Source organism: Erinaceus europaeus, chromosome 10 (assembly GCF_950295315.1).
Source record: "Erinaceus europaeus chromosome 10, mEriEur2.1, whole genome shotgun sequence".
In the NCBI taxonomy this organism is placed as follows: Eukaryota; Metazoa; Chordata; class Mammalia; order Eulipotyphla; family Erinaceidae; genus Erinaceus; species Erinaceus europaeus.
This window is the reverse complement of record NC_080171.1, coordinates 81,975,319-81,993,215: the sequence shown is the minus strand read 5'-3', so window position 1 is coordinate 81,993,215 and position 17,897 is coordinate 81,975,319. Positions and strand designations below refer to the sequence as shown.

The 17,897-nt window shown below is 45.6% G+C and overlaps 1 protein-coding gene and 1 pseudogene across 5 annotated transcripts in view; both read right to left on the bottom strand.

Annotated features, from left to right (window-relative positions):
• Positions 1-17,897, bottom strand: part of RGS3 (regulator of G protein signaling 3) — a 181,654-nt gene that overhangs the window by 47,804 nt on the left and 115,953 nt on the right. For 3 of the 5 annotated variants that reach the window (XM_060199989.1, XM_060199990.1, XM_007526746.3), the window contains one exon: positions 14,737-14,859. In XM_060199989.1, the coding sequence (XP_060055972.1) occupies positions 14,737-14,859 (123 nt within the window). Of the gene's footprint in view, positions 1-6,899; positions 9,944-14,736; positions 14,860-17,897 lie in introns of those variants that run through there. The other 2 variants (XM_007526747.3, XM_060199993.1) reach the window with 1 other exon arrangement.
• Positions 6,707-6,775, bottom strand: LOC132541086 (U6 spliceosomal RNA; annotated as a pseudogene).

Sequence of the window (17,897 nt, the reverse complement as noted above, 5' to 3'; positions counted from 1 at the left end):
ATACCTCTCCCTCCTCTCTCAAATTCTGTTTCTATCCTAAATAAATGAATAAAATAAAAATATTTTTTAAAACTGTATTGAGACATTGCAAGAACTATCATGGTTATCATGGGAGAGGCACAGAACTTTAGTGGTGGCTATGTTGAGGGACTATAGGCCTATAACCTTGTAATATTGTAAATCACTATTAAATTGTATTATATTAACAAAATTATAAAGGCTTAACACAAAAACATCTTTTTATATAAAGAGATCTTGTGAATCAACAATTAATCTTTTAATAATTGATAGAAAAATGGCCCAAAGAGTTGAATGAGTTGCTCACCAAAGAGGTAATGTGTGACTAAAAGGCATGTAAATAATAGGTTCAATGCCTCTTGTAATCAAAGAAATGAGCCTACTAAAAAACATAACAAGCCTGGGAGATAGTTCACCATTCAGAGTGCACATCTTACCCAGCACATGGTAGTACCATGGACAGCACTAAGGAGCTCCATGGATGGTGAACAGTACTATAGTGTCTTGCCTTTACATTTGTCTCTCCCCTTCCTTTATCTCTCTCTCTCTCTAAAATTAAGAAGAAAAAAAAAGGCCTAGCAGTGGTGTAGCACATGTAGTAGGTACCAAGAGCCACATACAAAAATAAAACAAAATAAAATATACAATGTTGGTACAAGTGTGGGGAAATGGACACTCTTTTATCCAAACTGTCTCAGTTTGCTCAGGGTTGGGAGTTTCCAGGAAGCAGGATTTTCAGTACTAAAAAAAAAGGCAAAATAGGTCAACCTAGAGTCTAACTATAAATAGGTACAGCCATTCTGGAGAGTTATTTGGAAATAGGTATTATGAATGAAAGAAAAATGTAACCTTTGGACTGGAAGTTCTACAACCAGGAATTTATTCTAACAAAATGTTCATTCAGGAGCCAGACAGTGGCACATCTGGTTAAGTGCACATAGTAACATGCACAAGGACCCAGTTTCAAGCTCCTGGTTCCCACCAATGGGGGGAAAGCTTCACAAGCAGTGAATTCAGTGCTACAGGTGTCTCTGTCTCTCCCTTTCTATCCCCCATTCCTCTCAATTTCTCATGATCCTATAAAATAAAGTAAGAGAAGGAGGAGGAAGAGGAGGAGGAGGAAGAAACCTTTTTCATTCAACAACAACAACATGGAAAAAATGGCCACCAGGAGCAATGGATTTGTAGTGCAAGCACTGAGCCCCAGCGATAACCCTGGAGGCAAAAAAAAAAAAAAAAATCATTCAACAAACCGATGCTAAATCACTAATACTATCATTTAAAAAAATGTTCATTCATTAAACAAGTAATTGTGGATGTACATGGATGATGAGGGTGTCAAGATAAACTATAAGGATTTTTATCTTGGGCTTCTGTAACATTGAAAACAACCTAAATGGCAAACAACTGGAGACCATTCAAACAAAGCATGCCTCATCTACACAAGAAAATACTCTGCAGGCACTGATAATGATATTATAAAAGATTATTTATTGACATGGAAACATGGACACACTACATTGTTAAATGGTGAGGGGGAAGTTAGAAAATTGTGTGCACCAGAAATCCCCATCTGCAAATAAGATATATGTGTGTATAAACTAGTGCTTGACAGGATATACCTCCAAAATGTTAAGAATGGTTATCTCTGAGTGCTGGATTAAGGGTGGATTTATTTTTCTTCTCTTGGTTCGACTGTATTAAGTGTTTCTTTCACAATAAACTTGAATTACTTTTGTAATTCACAACAAAATTCAACTGAATAAATAAAATAAAAAAATAAAAACCTTGCCCTGCCCCCACAGTGGAAGGTAAAGAATGGCAATGCAGAGTTAAGCACAAGCTCTTGCTCTATCTGGTAACAACAGCTACCTACTGAGTACCTACTACATGCCAGGCACTATAATGGGCATTTTGCACAAACTATCCTCTTTAATCTTCACAAGAATTCAATGAGATATGTGTGTTGTCTCACATGCTAGGTGGTATACCAGCAATCCCAGCTAGTGACAGGCAGAACTAGACAAGGACCTGCAAGATCTTGATCTATACTTTGCTTCTGCTTATTCCTAGGGAAACAGAAGTTACTAGATCATCTGCCCTGCAGATCAATTCTGTGTTGGCTTTTGTCTCTACACAGAGTCTGGGGGGCAACAAAGAACCAGTCAGCAAGGGTGGAGTCACCAGCAAAGGGAAGGCATGGTGCTGGAAGGCCAGATGGTCAAGGTCAGGGCTCTGAGCAGACTAACTGGGGACTCCTCGCCTGCTGGGCGGCTCTCAGGAAGCTAGACCATATCCGGTCCCAAGAGTTCCCAGGCCCTGTGCCTGCCCAGAAGTGGTGAGAGAAAACCTTGCAGGGCCTCACTGCGATGAAATAGCAGAAGAAAAACAACCTGCCATCTGACACATTCTCTCTGGACCTGTCCTATCTTTCTCTGGGCCTCTTCTTCTGTAGGACTAGGAAGCATGAAAGCCAATGACTCCAGGGCCCTCCCCAATCTAACTGCTCTGAAGGTATAGCACTTCCTCAAAGAGGACCTAACAGGAAGAGGAAGGGGTTAAGGCATTCCATCCAGCTCCCTAAGGAGCCCCCTCCTCTTTTCCCTAGCTCCCCATTCTCACTGACATATTTAGCACAGACCACAGGGAGTGACTCCACTAGTTTGGCCTTGCTCAGAGTTCCAGGTAAAACACAATGATGCATTCATTCTGCTCCAGCAGGAGCCCACCAGGAATTTATAAGTCAGCCTTTCCCCATACCATTAGCAGAGCCATTTCTCACTATTTCCATTACAGCAAAAAGTAGTGGCTTACATTTCCTAATAACAAGACAGCTGAGTACGATGACAAGAATGTCTCTCAAACCATCTGAGTCCCTCCTCAGCCCCTAACCTGGCAGCCTCTTCAAATGTTACTGAAGAATATTGGGATAGAAGGTAGGAGGTTGGGTCCTAGTAACAGATCTAAACCATAATTCTATGCTCTGGGCCAAGTTCTTGTCTTTCCCTTAGTCTTAGTTTCTACCAACCAGTTTGTTATAATCAACTGAGCTCATGGAGGAGGAAGGAAATTATTCAGCTCCACATTCAAAAATTCTGTAGTTCTACTAAATTCTAGTCACTCATAAAATAAATTTATATTCCCATGCTGAGTTGTGTTCCCAAAATCTACCATAGGGTTGATGATGGGTTGAGGAATGGATTTCCCCATGGAAAAGTGTGTTTAACAGTGATCAGCTTCCTAGGCTACCCTTCCTGTTAACCCAAGATCTTCTCCCCACAAAGAAGAACAACAGAAAAACTATTATATAAGTAGTAGAATTTAACCAGAATAAAAAATCACTAACATTTAAAAGACAATTCTTAGATAATTTACCTTGAGTAGCAGTTTTGAGCAAAAGCAGGTAAGTTAAAGGCCATGAAAAAGTCAATAGCAGCTTATGGAAAAGATTCTAAAGGGGACCCGGTTAAGCACACATAGTACGATGAAGCACAAGGGTCTGTGCAAGGATCTGGGTTCAAGTCCCTGCTCCCCACCTGCAGGAGGTGGGTGGGGGAGTCACTTCACAAGCTGTGAAGCAGGTTTGCAGATGTCTATCTCTCTTTCTCTCTCCCCCTCCTCTCTTAACTTCTCTCTGTCCTATCCAATAAAAAGGGGGGGTGGCCACCAGAAGCAGTGGATTTGTAGTGTAGACTTTGAGCCCCAGCAATAACCCCGGAGGGGGGGGGAAGAGTCTAAAAGGAGGCTTTTGACCACACAAAGACTACTTGAAACTTAGACTTATGCTCTAGGCCAATGTTGGAAAGACTGAAAAACAAAAACATATATATGATGTCACCCCCCCCCCCCACTACCACCACCAAAGGGTGCAGTGAGCAGAAAGAAAGAAAGCAGAAGATTCTGGGTTGGAGAAGGCCTTGTACTAGTTTAACAGGAGGATCCTGGAAGGGGGGACCTTTGGGTGGAGAAGGGTAAAGAGTATGTTCATAATTTGGTAGCTATGGTGAATAGAGCCATGTATAATATTTGTAAATATTGGCACATATTGGTACATGAGTACTCCTGTTTCAACATGAAGACTAAAATGTCTGTTTTCTTCCTTCTTTTATTTTTCTATTAGAATTCTAAAGTTTTGAAGCCAACTCCTGGAGATCATCAAAATGCAACACTCTCATTTTTATCTCACTAAGAAATAAGTGCTCAGAAGGGGGCCCGGCAGTGGCATAGCCAGTTGAATGCACTCATTACCATGTGCAAAGACCTGTTTTTGAAGACTTGCTCCCCACCTGCAGTGGAACAGTTCATGAGCAGTCCTGCTAATTTTCTCTGTCCTATGAAATAAAGAAGGGGGGGGGGGGGACACTGCTGGCAGTGGTGGATTCACAGTGCTGGCACTGAGCCCCAGCAATCCCTGGTGGCAATTAAAAAAAAAAAAAAAAGAAAAAAGGAAAAGAAGTGAGTGAAAGTGGAGAAAAGGGAAAAAAAGGAAAGAAAGAAAGAAAGAAAGAGTGGAAGGAAGGAAGGAAAGAAAGGAGGGAAGGAAGGGTGGGTGGGCCAGAAAGGTGAAGTAATTTGTCCAAAGTTACATTTTGAGTTTCCAGAAAAGTCAGGATTTGAATAAAGATCTTCAGAATCCCACTTTTTTTTTTTTATGACAAAATGTTCAGAGAGGGGAGTCCACAATCCTGGTTATAATGGGCATTTAAGTAATTCTGATCAGATCTCCTTCCCCTCTGAGGATGTCAGGAATCAATACAGACCCTGAGTTGAGCCTGGCCAGATTGCTCAATAAACCAAGAGGAGTCTATATTCTGGCCTCACAATGCTGAAACGTAACAGGAAAAGAAAAAAAAAAAAACAAAACTCTTAAGCCAAAAGAGTCAAGAGACCTGATTTCTAACTGTGGCTCTGATATTAATTTGTCCCATGAACTTGACCAGGGTACTGACTCTTCTTAAGCCACAGATTCTTCATCCTGATTTGTGAACACAAAAGATTTGACCCATCTGACCCAATTCATTCTATATCTACTGTGCCCCTTGGAAGGGCTAAGCAGCATCAGAGAAAAATAAAATAGGGCCTCCAGTGGCTTTCTGGTGAGATGTGCTTGCCTTATATGCCATATTAAGAATGAACGAAATACAATCCAAATGCAAGGCAAGCATGGGGGGGGGGGGGTATGGTTTGTGACACAGGCCTAAAAGTGCCTCAGGATCAGTGTTAAGCCTTGGAGAAGGAGCACAAAGTGCAAGGATGGCAGAGCAGATTCAGACAGAGGAAGCAGCCTAACTATGCCCATGCACAGGAAGTCCAAGAAGGGGACATAATCCAGAATGACCCAGCTGTAGGCACTAAGCAGGAGTATTAAGCAAATAAGGGTAACCTGAAAAGTGAAGCTGAGGCCTGGATCTTATTCTGCATATAGTTATCTTCTATAATGGTCCTGAAGCATGTGTATCACTGCTCTACTTCCCCTAGCTCCTCCCAGCTTGGACAGTCCATAACTGCCATCAAAAGTAGGTGCTCTGGAACTGGGCCACCCAGCTTCCAACCCTAGCCACCCACTATCCCTGTGACCTTGAGCAAGTTTAAATACCCAAGACTCAGCTTCTCTCAGTAGGGCAGGAGAATAAATATGTATACTGGGATAATGAAACTCATGAGGCTGTGGTGAGGATTAAATAGACAATGTGGGTCAAAAGCTTGGCACCCTGTCAGGCTGGCTCACAGTCTAAGTGCTCACCAAATTAACTCAGTGTATTTATTCTCCCCTTCAACTAAGGGAACAATCTGCAGTCTGGTAGCCCCATTCAGAGAAAGGCTTGAGGGCAGACCAAGTGGGTAAAGCTGAACTATTTTTTCCTTAAGAACTGAAAGAAGAAGAGCAGACTGGCTGAGACCAATAGCAAGACAGAAAAAAAAAAAAAAAAAAAACCATGCCAGAAAACAGGTGAGCTTCTCTAGGGAAGAGTCTTCCTCTTCGGGGTACTCTGAAATCCACTCCAGCTGATTCCCAGTTACTGAGGGTTCAGATCTGAAATCCAGACCCATATGGGAATAGACCTGCTCCCTCATTTCAATGATACTCAGGCCAAAGTGTGGTACTGAAACTAGCCTTTTCTGCCATTGGCCACAATCCAATTGCAGCAGTCACCCCCAAGAACTGTGTCTGATGGTTCTCTGGGATGGGTAATCCAACCACGTCAGTGCCCCCTGACAGCCATCCTGACTTTTATACATCAGACTTTTCAAATCTTGTGTGGAGTTGTTGATGTTTTCAGTTAAGATCATTAATTCTACAGGTTCCTATTATACTGTGTAGAGAACAAGGTACATCATTTTATTGGTATAAAAGCACCCTCCCCCTTCCCAGAGCTTGAAAGCCTACAACTTCTACATGTGGGAAAGATATCTGTCTCTTCTGAAAAGATGCTTGATTTCTTTCACTTCTGTCCTCCAAAGACAAAGCTTTTTGTATCTGGGGACAGCAGTGGATTAGGTTGAAAGGTCTTATTTGGCTTGAGGACACAGCTCTTACCAGCCGTGTTATCTTGAATAAATCATTGAACAGCTCTGAGTCTCATAGCCTTTCAGTCACAAAATGAGGCTGCTCTGACCCTAGGAAAAAATACCTGGAGACCTCAATTGCTAACCTCTGACTATGGAAATCCCTGTCACAATGTAAAACTGTGCTGAGGCCATGCTAATATTCTCTGTATTGTTCCAATTTTAGTATATGTGCTGCCGAAGCCAGCTCCACAATGTAAAATTGTCTGCACCTTCACTAAGTAGAACTCTTATTGTCCTGTATAATAAATGAAGACTTTGGTGGCAGAATTATGCAACAGAATTTGAAATAGAGAATAAAAACTAACAAGAAATACATAAATAAATGTCATTATTTCCAACATGTCTCAGCTCTCAAAAGGTCAAAAGATTCAGGTCATTAGAGCCCCAGGCATCAAAGGAACCAAGAGTGTCAAAAGACCCTGAGCCTGAGTTATAAGAAAATGTGCAAACGGGGTCAGAGGGTGCAGGGACTGAAAAGATCACTTTGTATCCCAATCGCACAGCTGGCCTTTTCAACAATAAATGGCTGTGCTCCCAACCTCCCAGCTCCTAAGCCCCAGACACCAACCCAAGACAACTGACCCATCAGGAAAGAAACCATTGTGTGCACTTTTCAACAGGATTTATGTGAAGGGAGGGGCACTCTGTGTTTCCCATGATTCTGACTCTCAGATGCGATTTTGACAGCTTGTTCATCATCCTGGATGGCTGGATGGACTGGGATGCTGAAGAACAGTGGCTGCCGGTCGTATTTCATCTTCTCAAGGCTGAGGAGCCAAATTAATTGCTGCATTGATTTGCAAGGTAGAGTAGCAATGGCACTGAGCAATGGCTCACCACAGTCACAGGGAAGGCTGGCTGGGGCCCTCTGGAGGACTGATGTCCACTTCAACAATGGGCCAGACTTGAGCACTATCCTCACTCAGAGTTTGTTAGACCGAGCTGGGAGGGGACAGGAAATTGTGGCGTTGGGGCTGGGTGCTGCGTTTATATTTCCATTTCCCTGGGGTCAGAGCACCTGTCCTCTGCACCTCTCAGGTAGGCAGAGGTAGGTCAGCAAGTCCAGAAGAGATAAGCCAGGCAGGCAAGTCTCCTGTGCCTTGCAGTCTCTGTAATGTCATTTTGTAATGGAATCAAATGAAATCAAAGTGCAACATGCTGCCTGAGCAGACCCAGCTGCTTAGTCTCCCACAATTAACCCTGCAGGCTAAGTCCTGGCTGACAGACACTGTTATCACCAGGCTCAGTTCAGACAGAGTCCAGTTCCCCACTGGGTGAGGATGTTCCCCTGGTCACAGGCAGAGACACCCCAAGCCCAGCAGATGGCTGCCACAACCCATCTGCTCTGCTCTGCTCTGCTCTGGGCTAGAAGGGGAAGTGGGAGGTGAGGGATGTGTTCTCTCCTGCACTGTCCTTCACAGCCACAGAGCAAACTCTAGGTCCTTCCCTAAAGACACTGAGATTTTATGATACAACTCAGAGTCCAAGGTCAGGGGGGCCTTCTCTGGTCTGAGCCATCCTCCCAGCCTCTCTGAACCCTCTCTTCACCTCCCACCCCTTTTTGCTATGCTTATCATATTCACATCATACCCTTTTGTCATGCACACCTGTAACTCTGAGAAACTCTCTCTCAAAGTCTTGGCAGTCAGAAAAGGGTATGAGAAAGGCCCAGTCCTGGCTATCACTTGGGGTGCATTAAGCTATGAGGAGACTGAGCTCTGATTACTGTGCCTTTGGTATATCTGACTTTTTGTCCCATAGAATGGCCAGGCCACACCCAGCCCTGTCCCTTGACATGTAAGAGCTCTGCAGAATGCAAACCAAATCAGTTTCCAGAAGTTGTATCCTACTCTCTCTTCTTAGACAGCACAGGCAACCCCTCCTGAGGCTTTGTAGATGATAAAATTTCCCATTTTGGACAGGCCAAGAACAGCTCCCTCCTCCCGAGGACATTCCCAGAATTCAGGGTCCTAGCTTAGGCTTGGCTGAAACAACTACATTCTGTGAGGAAGGCCCAGCCTCACTGGTATTCACCAAAAGAGTAAGACACAGGAATGGATGAGGGCAAGGGGACTAGGAGGGGATAAAAACTATCTCTTCTCATCCCAGAGCCTCCATGGTATCAAAGGGATAAGGCAATCATATGCCCACTTCCTCATCCCCCATCACACATCACCTGCAGTACAGGACTGAAGGTCTCCCACGACTAGCCTCCTCATGACTGTATGGGGACCTCCTTGGGTCTTCTGGTCTAAAAACAGACCTGAGGCTCTGTGACTTCTTTTCTCAAAAGCCTTCAATGGCTTTCCACTGGAGAATGAAGTTTAGACTTAACTACCATACCTCTGCCTGGTCCATATCCACCTCATCTTCCTCCTCAGAGTTCCCATCACAGGGGATGAGGTGATCAGGTGCTTCCAGCCCCTTTCCATCCCAGTTCTCTTCCCAGACTATCCCATCCACTGGCACACTCTTTTCTTGTCTGGCTAACTGATCCAGACCTGCAAGTCTCAGCTTAAAAGTCAGGCTCTTCCACTTCTCTCTAACCCTACACAGATAATAATATAGTTAATATTCTAAGTGGTTCTGTCCTTTTCCATCATAGATTACCACTGTGTAATCAGGTGTGTGCACATGTATATATGTGTATTGGTGCTGATTTTTATAATTAGCTCACTTGCCTAAAATGACTGAAATCTTGATCAGAACAGAGACTACAACTGTTTCTGTTCTCCACAGTGTCCCACACCCTAGCACAGGGTCTGGCATAAAGTTAGAGGCCCCCCCACACCCCACACCCCAGATATCCACTGAATAAATGAACAAATGAGTACAGATGGGAAAATGAATCAAGGTGTAGATGGAAATATCTTCTGGCAGCAACAGATCATGTCATTGTTCTCTGAGCTCTTATAACTTCTCTTGCTGCCTTTAAGACAGGTGCTGGAACCACCACTGGAAATCCAGGCATTATTTCACTTCCTTCTTCCTTGTAGAGAATAAGCTTCTGAGTTTCTCCATCTGGGATTTTCTGATGCCAGGTACACATGCCCACAGGGCTCTCACATCACTGTGGTCCTTCTGATGCCAGTCCACACATACCCTTGGGGCAACTCCCTGCAGAAGACCCCAGGCCCACCATCTTGGTCCTCCGTTTTGAGTCCAGTTGGGGTGAGGTTACTGTGTGGTAGAGGATGCCCAAGAAAGGGTTAAGTTGCTGGAAGCAGAGTCCCGCCCTTGAGTTTGCTCAGCCAATCAGAGTTTGTCCTGATGAGGTAAAGCTTCTATCCTGGGTAGCATTGGTTGAGTTGGCCAGCCCCATCTCCTGCTGGAGAGAGCCATAAGGGTGGAGTTTCTGTGGAACCAGACAGAACTGGAATTAGCTCGCTGTCTACTCAGGCAAGGGCTGCCTGACTCCAGGGTCTGCCAGTGCTCCTTCCTCAGGGACTGCAACAGACCATAGCAACTCCGGGCCCTGTCTGTAGCTGCCCAGTGGAGATGACAAGGTGGCATGGACCTTGGTGTCATATCTGGGAGAAGTCCCATAGCCAGAGCAGGCCCAAGAGACCTCAGTTTCCCTGCCTTAGCACTGGAGTACAGAGGATGGTTACCAGGAAGCAACATGAAGCAGTTAGTTGTCACAGGTGCTCAGAGAGGCAGCATTCAGCTTCAATAAGCAAGGCCACTAGATGGTTCTTCCTATGCAGGCATAACTTAATATTAATAGTGATGGTAATAGTAATAGCAGCTAGTTCACAAAGTTCTTCTGTGCCATTTTGTTAGGCAGAGTTTAATCCTCATGAGAATCCTGATAGTCCATCTACTTCACTGATGAAAAGACCAAGTCTCAGAGGCTTGACCTCACCTGAAGTCTCAGAGGAATGACCTGACACCCCTTCTATCACTCACCATATTATTTTTGAGCTATCTATTGGTGTATTTGCCTTCAGCACTGGACTGTGATCCCCTAGGAATAGTGTGTGACACTTTCGTCTATGCCTCTCCACCATGGAGCCCAGAGGAACTCCTACGAATGGGAACTACACACTGTACCACACCCCCACCTCATCCTCGACAGCTCCCTCTAAGCCTGCTTTTCTTGGAGGTGCCCCGTCACCCAACCGAACTCATGCAGGCTCAGTGGAGGGTTACTGAGTAGATGAATAAGGCACAGCCAAACCCCAGCTGGATGTCTCTTAGGAGCTGTCAGTGTGGCCTTGTAATGCCTGGACTGCCAGACCATGCCCAGTCATGTCTGTCCAGTTGAAGAAGAATTCTCTGAGGGCAGGACACTAAATTTCTCCTTCATCTGTGACTCCACAGAACCTAATTAGTGTCTGGAATAGAGCTGAAATTTATCATGCATATCTCCAATCAAATAGCCTAAATAATGTGTCTATTCCTGTTAACTTAGAATTCAGTGGCCAGAAGTAGGATTATCTGTGAATTTTTCTAGCTAAGAAGTTCTCAGGGCAGGGGATATAACTCAGTGCATAAAAGCACAGGATTTGTATCAATCAATCAATCCCAGTTTCAATCCCAGCATGACTGTAAGCCAGAATTGAGCAGTTTTCTGATATCTCTCACACAGACATAAATAAATTCATCTAGAAAAAATAATAAGAAAAAAAGAAAAAAGAATCAGAAGCATCACAACACTCCTATGGAAGGATAGTTATTTCATAAAAGTTGCTTTTCAGGCAGAAGAAAATCAGTTTCCTGTAGAGACAGATAATAAAGCAAGAGAAGTGGTAGAACTCTATGGAGGAAGAAGTGAACAGCCAAAGGAAGCTAGTCTCATATTTCTTTTTTTTTTTTTAACATTTTTTAAAATGTATTTCCTTTTGTTGCCCTTGTTGTTTTATTGTTGTAGTTACTGTTGTCGTTTTGGATAGGACAGAAGGAAATGGGAGCAAAGAGGGGAAGATAGAGAGGGAGAGAAAGATAGACACCAGCAGACCTGCTTCACCGCTTGTGAAGTGACGCCCCTGCAGGTGGGGAGCTGGGGGCTCGAACCAGGATCCTTATGCTGATCCTTGCACTTTGTGCCACGTACACTTAACCCGCTGTGCTACCACCCCGACTCCCCACAAGTCTCATACTTCTACAGAAAGAGGGAGTACACACAGAGACAGGCCAACACAGAACAGCACCACAGTAAACTAAGAGTAAATCCGAATACTCAGTGGAGGCCCAGAGAAGGCATGCAGGCTGAGTCTACTTGCCTCAGTGTGGCCACCACTTGGACCCCTATACTATAACCCACAGGTCACAGGTACCTCAAAGACAGCACAAAAAGTTTAGGCCTGCCCCCTTCCCACCCCAAAGAAGGGGCAGCTCTGGTCTCTAATGGCAACAGATTTTACAGACCTTCAAGTTCTGCCCAAAATCATCAGGGCTTCATTCCCCAAAAAGATTGGATAAAGCTAGGTGCTCAGCTTTTTTAACAAGCGCAAAACCTAGAAAGTTGGAAGGATGGTGGTGGAAATTGTGCGAAGTTGTACCCCCTTTTTCCTATGGTTTTGTCAATGTTTCCTTTTTATAAATAAAAAATTAAAACAAGGAGAAAGAAAGTTGGAAGAAGCCACCTGCCCAATGCACGGATGAGACCACAAAGGCCACCACAGAAAGAGGTTACCAAAAGTTATACAGGGGACAGTGGTATATCTATCTCTATATAGTTCTTTGAGTCTTTCCCAGAAAGCATTGCATGAATTATGTTTTCAACTTTGAGAAGAACTTTCCACCTCAAATTGGAGATTTGAAGAAATCCCCATTCAAAGCCCAGCAAATACTGTTGAAGGAACAGGGAGAAAGGCTAGTGTGAGAGTTTGAGGAGTCTCCTGGCAGGACTCTTTCCCCCAGAGAAACATCTAAACTGGGGGGAGGCAGGGTGTGGTTTGAGCAGTGTTTTCCATTGTTCAGCAAAAGGCAGAGCATCCATAAGAGAACAAAGAAAAGGTGTAAATGAGGCATGCCACTCGGTGAGGACTCAGTGAGAAAACAAACTGGTCAGGTAAGAAACTTCTTTTTGCCTTAAAAAACTAGAAGTCTGTATTGGAGCTCTACCTGACCTCCCCTCTTGTCTCTGAACATGGAGGCAAGGCCGTCAGTGGAAAGGCTATAGCCCAGGCCTCAGGAAGGAGGTGCACAGTCAGGACTCAAACAAGCCGAACACAAGCCGAACACAGGTGAATGTTCTGAAAACCAGCTAGCCTACCACCTGGACCCAATCGCTGAGATAGCTAAAGCATTCCTGGAAATACATGGGGCTGGGGAAAACCAGCTCGACCACAACTTCTCTCAGGGCTCATTCTGCAAGTGAAAGCAGATAAAAGTTGGTAAAACTCTTTAAGGGTATATGTTGGAAGTGGCATAAGGTAGGCTCAGCAGTGAAACCAGCAAGGGACCCAAGAAAAGATGGTTACATACAGCCTTCTAAGCAGGGTGGGGCCTGTGGAGCATGAAAGCCTGGGACAGAACTGGGTTCTCAGGCCAGGGAGCAACTGTGAAGGTATCTCAGCTGCCAGGCCCTCCATCCTTGCTTTTTCCTGCCCAGAACACAGCTTCACCCTTAAACTTACAGCTAAAGAGCCTTGATTTAAAAAGATATCTTTTAGCTGCTGAGGACAACCATCTATCTCTGAGTGACCCTAAAGCCAGGCCCAAAGCCCTGGAGTGCTTTCAAGTTCAACCAGGCAAGCCAGAACCCAGCCTGTCTGCCCCCAGTGAAGATGGAGAGACTTCTGGAGCATTGAGAAGACTGGTGCCAGCACTTTCCAAGGGTGTGAGGTAGGAAGAAGTCTTTCCTCTAAACTAGGAGAAGCTAAGCCCAAAGACACTTGGGGACAAGAGTTCAGTGAGCAGGTTTTGAAACATGACCAACTTAGGATGGATCAAAGGGGTGAGACAACCCCCAGTCTCAGGACTAGTCTCTGTCCAGTAGAACATCAGCTACTGTACATCAAGAGCCGAGACAGAAGCAGGGGCAGAGCACGCCCACAGTTATAGCCAATTGATTGCTATGAGTTCTAGGTGCATCATTTGATTCTTACAACAGCCCTCTGGAGGAGGAGCTATTGTCCCAAAATAAAGACACCAAAGTATCAAGGACTGCCGTGACTTGCCCAAGGTCACACAGGTCAGCAGCAGGTTATGACTCATAATTTTATGCTGGTCCCTTCATCCTCCTTTGTCAGAGTAAAACACAACAGCTGTCAAGTCTGAGATCATGTCATTCTCAGATGCTTACTGCGTTAAGGAGCATCTTCAGAGTTGCACCCCACCACCTTTCCCCTACCTTCTTCATCACTGCCCCACTGTGGGCCTGCTGCCCATGGCACAGTGGGCCAGAACATAGCAGGAAGAAGCAACAAGCCCAGCAAGCTTACAGGCTGCCACTTACTCTCTTTCCCAGATCTAGCAAAGGAACAATCTCAGTTCTCTTTGCAGGCGACCAGACCAACCCCTCAAATGGCTACCACTATTTGTAAGGGAAAAGATCTGAGTGACTCACAAGTGGGGAACACACCTGTGGCTGGCATCTGGGTGGCAAAAGAGAAGGTGTGGTCCAGCTCCTGTCCTAGCCCCCTCCATAGGCACTGGACCAACTGAGGCATGCCAGGGGCCCTATTAACTTCAGCTAAGAGTCTGTAATCTTCCCAGCACTCCAGCTGGCTGGCCCCAGCCCCCAGCAAGCACCACTTGGCTCCACTAGACTGCAGCTTACATGGAAATACATCAATTGCTGCCACAAACATCCCCTCCCCATCATGCCTGCCATGGGCCAGTGTTTAACACCAGTGCGCTGCCCCTGGGCACAACTTACATAATGGCAGAAGGGGGAATGCATGCCAGATGGCAGCAGGGAGGCCAGCCCAAATTAGACCTTGCCATAGGCAAACCAATGAGTAGAGTCAAGAATTGATGGGTCATGCTCAATTTGTCTGTCATGCTACCCAAGTACCACTAAGTTCATTCAGTGGAAGTACCAGTGGGTAGACATTTGAGCACAGGCCTTGACAAATGCTCAGTGCCCCAATCCAAGTTTTAAGGTTGGGCTTAAAGCTTGATTCAGAGACACAGAGGTCCAGGCTGGCCACATGGGAGCCAGGCAACCAGGGCTACAACCATTGGCCAGACCCTTACCTTGTTCTCTGGTGGGGAAGCTGCCAGCTGTTGCTGTTTGGCGATGTTCTCCGACAGGCACCAGCACACTCTCTTCTTCTGCTCCTGCGAGTGTGCTTCCAAAGTGAATAAGCACTCAGCCTTCTGACGTCAGGGAAAACAGAGAAAGGGATGGTCAGGGCTGCTCCCTTGGTTCAGGGGGGTCCCAGGCTCATCCGTGGGTTCCGGAGGGTGAGGCTGCAGCAGGGAGGGGCATGCCCACTAAAAGCCACAAATGCATACTAATCCCCAGTGGCATCAGGGCAGCCAGACAAGTGGGGCAGCTGGTTCGGGGGCCAGCTAGTGAGCACAGTTCTGTGCCTATGGGTGGAGAGGGGAGGAGGGGAAGCAGTGGTTCCCAACACACTGGAGGCCTGTGGAGAGCCACAGGAGCAGAGTGGTGAGGTCACCCCCAGGACAGGCAGCACAAGGCAGCAGCTGGAGGAGCATGTGGGGAACCAAGAGGGCCAAGGCCTCTGGCCCTTTGATACTTTGGGGAGGGCACTCCCATCTCCCAGGACCCCACTTCAGCACCCCATCGCATCACAAGGCCTGAGCTAGATGGGGGTTGGACAGAAACAGAAAGCAAAGAGTAGCTCAGTTCACTTTGGAAAGTCTTTCTTTGGCAGGCAGTCACATGGCCTTCTATAGCCCCATGACTGCCTGGCACACGAACTGGGTCTGATCAATGGCAGCTCAGTTCAACAGATTGCAACAGTAGTCTCTGCTGTCATCTAAATCTTGCTTTGCTATTTAACCTTGTTAAATGCTGCAGTCTCATTTCCACAACTAGCTAGAACCTCCTTCTAGGAAAGCTTTAGTCATCTGTGCCTCGCATAGTGCTAAGCATATAAGGGCCTCAGCTGGTCAGCTTTGGCTCCCTGCAGGAACTTCCGGAGAAGGTCAAATTCAGGTCAGTTTTGGTACAGCCACCAGGAAGCTGCCAGGATCCAAGGAGGTTCAATGCAGACGCTCAAAACATTCAGAAGGAACTGCGGGCAGGGAGGTTCAGTGCAGATGCTCAATGTTAGCATCCACTACAGGACACTTTGATCAGGGGATTATAAGCTTCTGACTCTGCTGGAATTTGATTATAACTCCACAGGTCACTGATGAGATGAACTCCACAAGGGAGCTAAAAGCATAAGCCAGATGGCTTGGACCAGAGGAAAAGACAGTGCTTCCATCCAGTCCTTCTTTGTTTGACACTTAGACAGGCATGGTATGAATCCAAGTTTTGCTCCTCCCTAGCTGTGGATCTCATGGAGTTCTAGAAAATGGGAATGATGAGCCAGGAGCAGTGCACCTGATTGAATGCACATGTTACAATGGACAAGGGCCCAGGTTCAAGCCCCCAGTCCCCACCTGCAGGGGGAAAGCTTTACAAGTAGTAAAGCAGGGCTGCAGGTGTCTCTCTAACTCTGTCCCTCTCTGCCTCCCCCTTCCCTCTTGATTTCTGACTGTTTCTATCCAATAAATAAATAAATATAATGTTTAAAAAATTGAAGAAGAAAAAAAAAAAGAAAACGGAAATGATAATGAACCTACCACTGAAAGCTACTTGAAAGGAAAAGCAGTAGGGATAGCCTCTGACCTCATCAACAGCAGTTATTATCATTACCAAAATAAGGATTAGCAATTGAGCATTTCTTTGGTATCTAGGACTACACTGGGCCCAGGGGGTAAAGTGTCAAATAAGAGACCTGGGGATCTTGCCATGTTGGTTGAGTCAAGGGTACAGACAACAAACCAATAAACAATTCATCAATATGGTTATAAATTGTGAGGAGTGGAGAGGAGGAGGGTAGGGTAGGGTCGTTGACTTGCTATGTGCATTGCATGGCTCTGGTTTGAGCCCAGCATGAAGATTGTCAGAGAGAGTGTCTGTAAATGGGGCACCTATCAACTGAAGGCCTGAACAACAAGGTGTCAGTAAGAAAAGCAGAAAAAAACTATTCTAGGTCAAAGGGATAGCAGATCAAAGATTCTGAGCTGGGCTGATTCTGGCCATCACTGACTAGCATTTGGGGGATATTTTCTACCCTACCATTAACAAACATTTAAGCATGTGGGGAACAAACTTGGCTTTAATTTCCCCAAGTACAGTTCAACCCACTTCTCAAGGTGAATTTCCCTCCCATATTGTCTAACCTCTGATGCTAGACATTCCTTTCCTGCCCTGAGGAAGCTGATGTTTCTAAAAGCATGAGGGGAAAGAGGAATGAAAGCCCCACCCTGGGCTTCAGAGAGCTGAGTGGATGTAGTGAGGCAATCCTAGAGCTACCACTTAACAGGTTCTCACTGCTTCCCAGAACCTCCAGGCCACTGCAAAGGAAAGGTACATCTAGCAAAAGACCCGATGATTCCCCAGGGAGAAGCCAGATGGAGCAGGAACTAATCAGAAGTCCATCTCCTCCCCGTTTCACTCCCTCCTACAAGGGGAGGAGTAAGGCAGAAAAACGATGGTTCTTTTCAGCTTGGAAAGGTCACAAAGTTGGCCCTAGCCTGAGCCACCCAGGCCTGCCAACACTTAGGTATCTAGTCATCAGCAAATCCCTTAATCACCCTGTGCCCCAACTTCTCCCTGTGTTCCTGTTCAGTAGAAAGGATTTTGCTGGGAGTCGGGCAGTAGCACAATGGGTTAGGCGCACGTGGCGCAAAGCCCAAGAACCAGAGTGAGGATCCGGGTTTGAGCCCCCGGCTCCCCACCTGCAGGGAAGTCGGCTCACAGGCGGTGAATCAGGTCTGCAGGTGTCTGTCTTTCTCTCCCCATCTCTGTCTTCCGCTCCTCTCTCCATTTCTCTCTGTCCTATCTAACAATGATGACATCAATAATAATAATAACTACAACAACAATAAAAAGGGGGCAACAAAAAAAGGGAAAATAAATAATAATAAAAAAATTTTTTTAAAAGAAAGGATTTTGCCTTAATAATTCTTGATATCAAAGTATCCATTTTAAGAGGTCAGAAAGGTGTGAGTTAATATTCCTATTTTATGGAAGAGAAAAACCAAGGCTGAGTAGCTACGGGTTAAGGGCCTCCCTGTGATCTTTCTAGCTAGTGAGGAACAGAAGGAAAATTCAACATCTTGGAAATCCAGTAGCAAAGATTTCATTCCCCAGTCCTGGGAAGGTCTCCTTG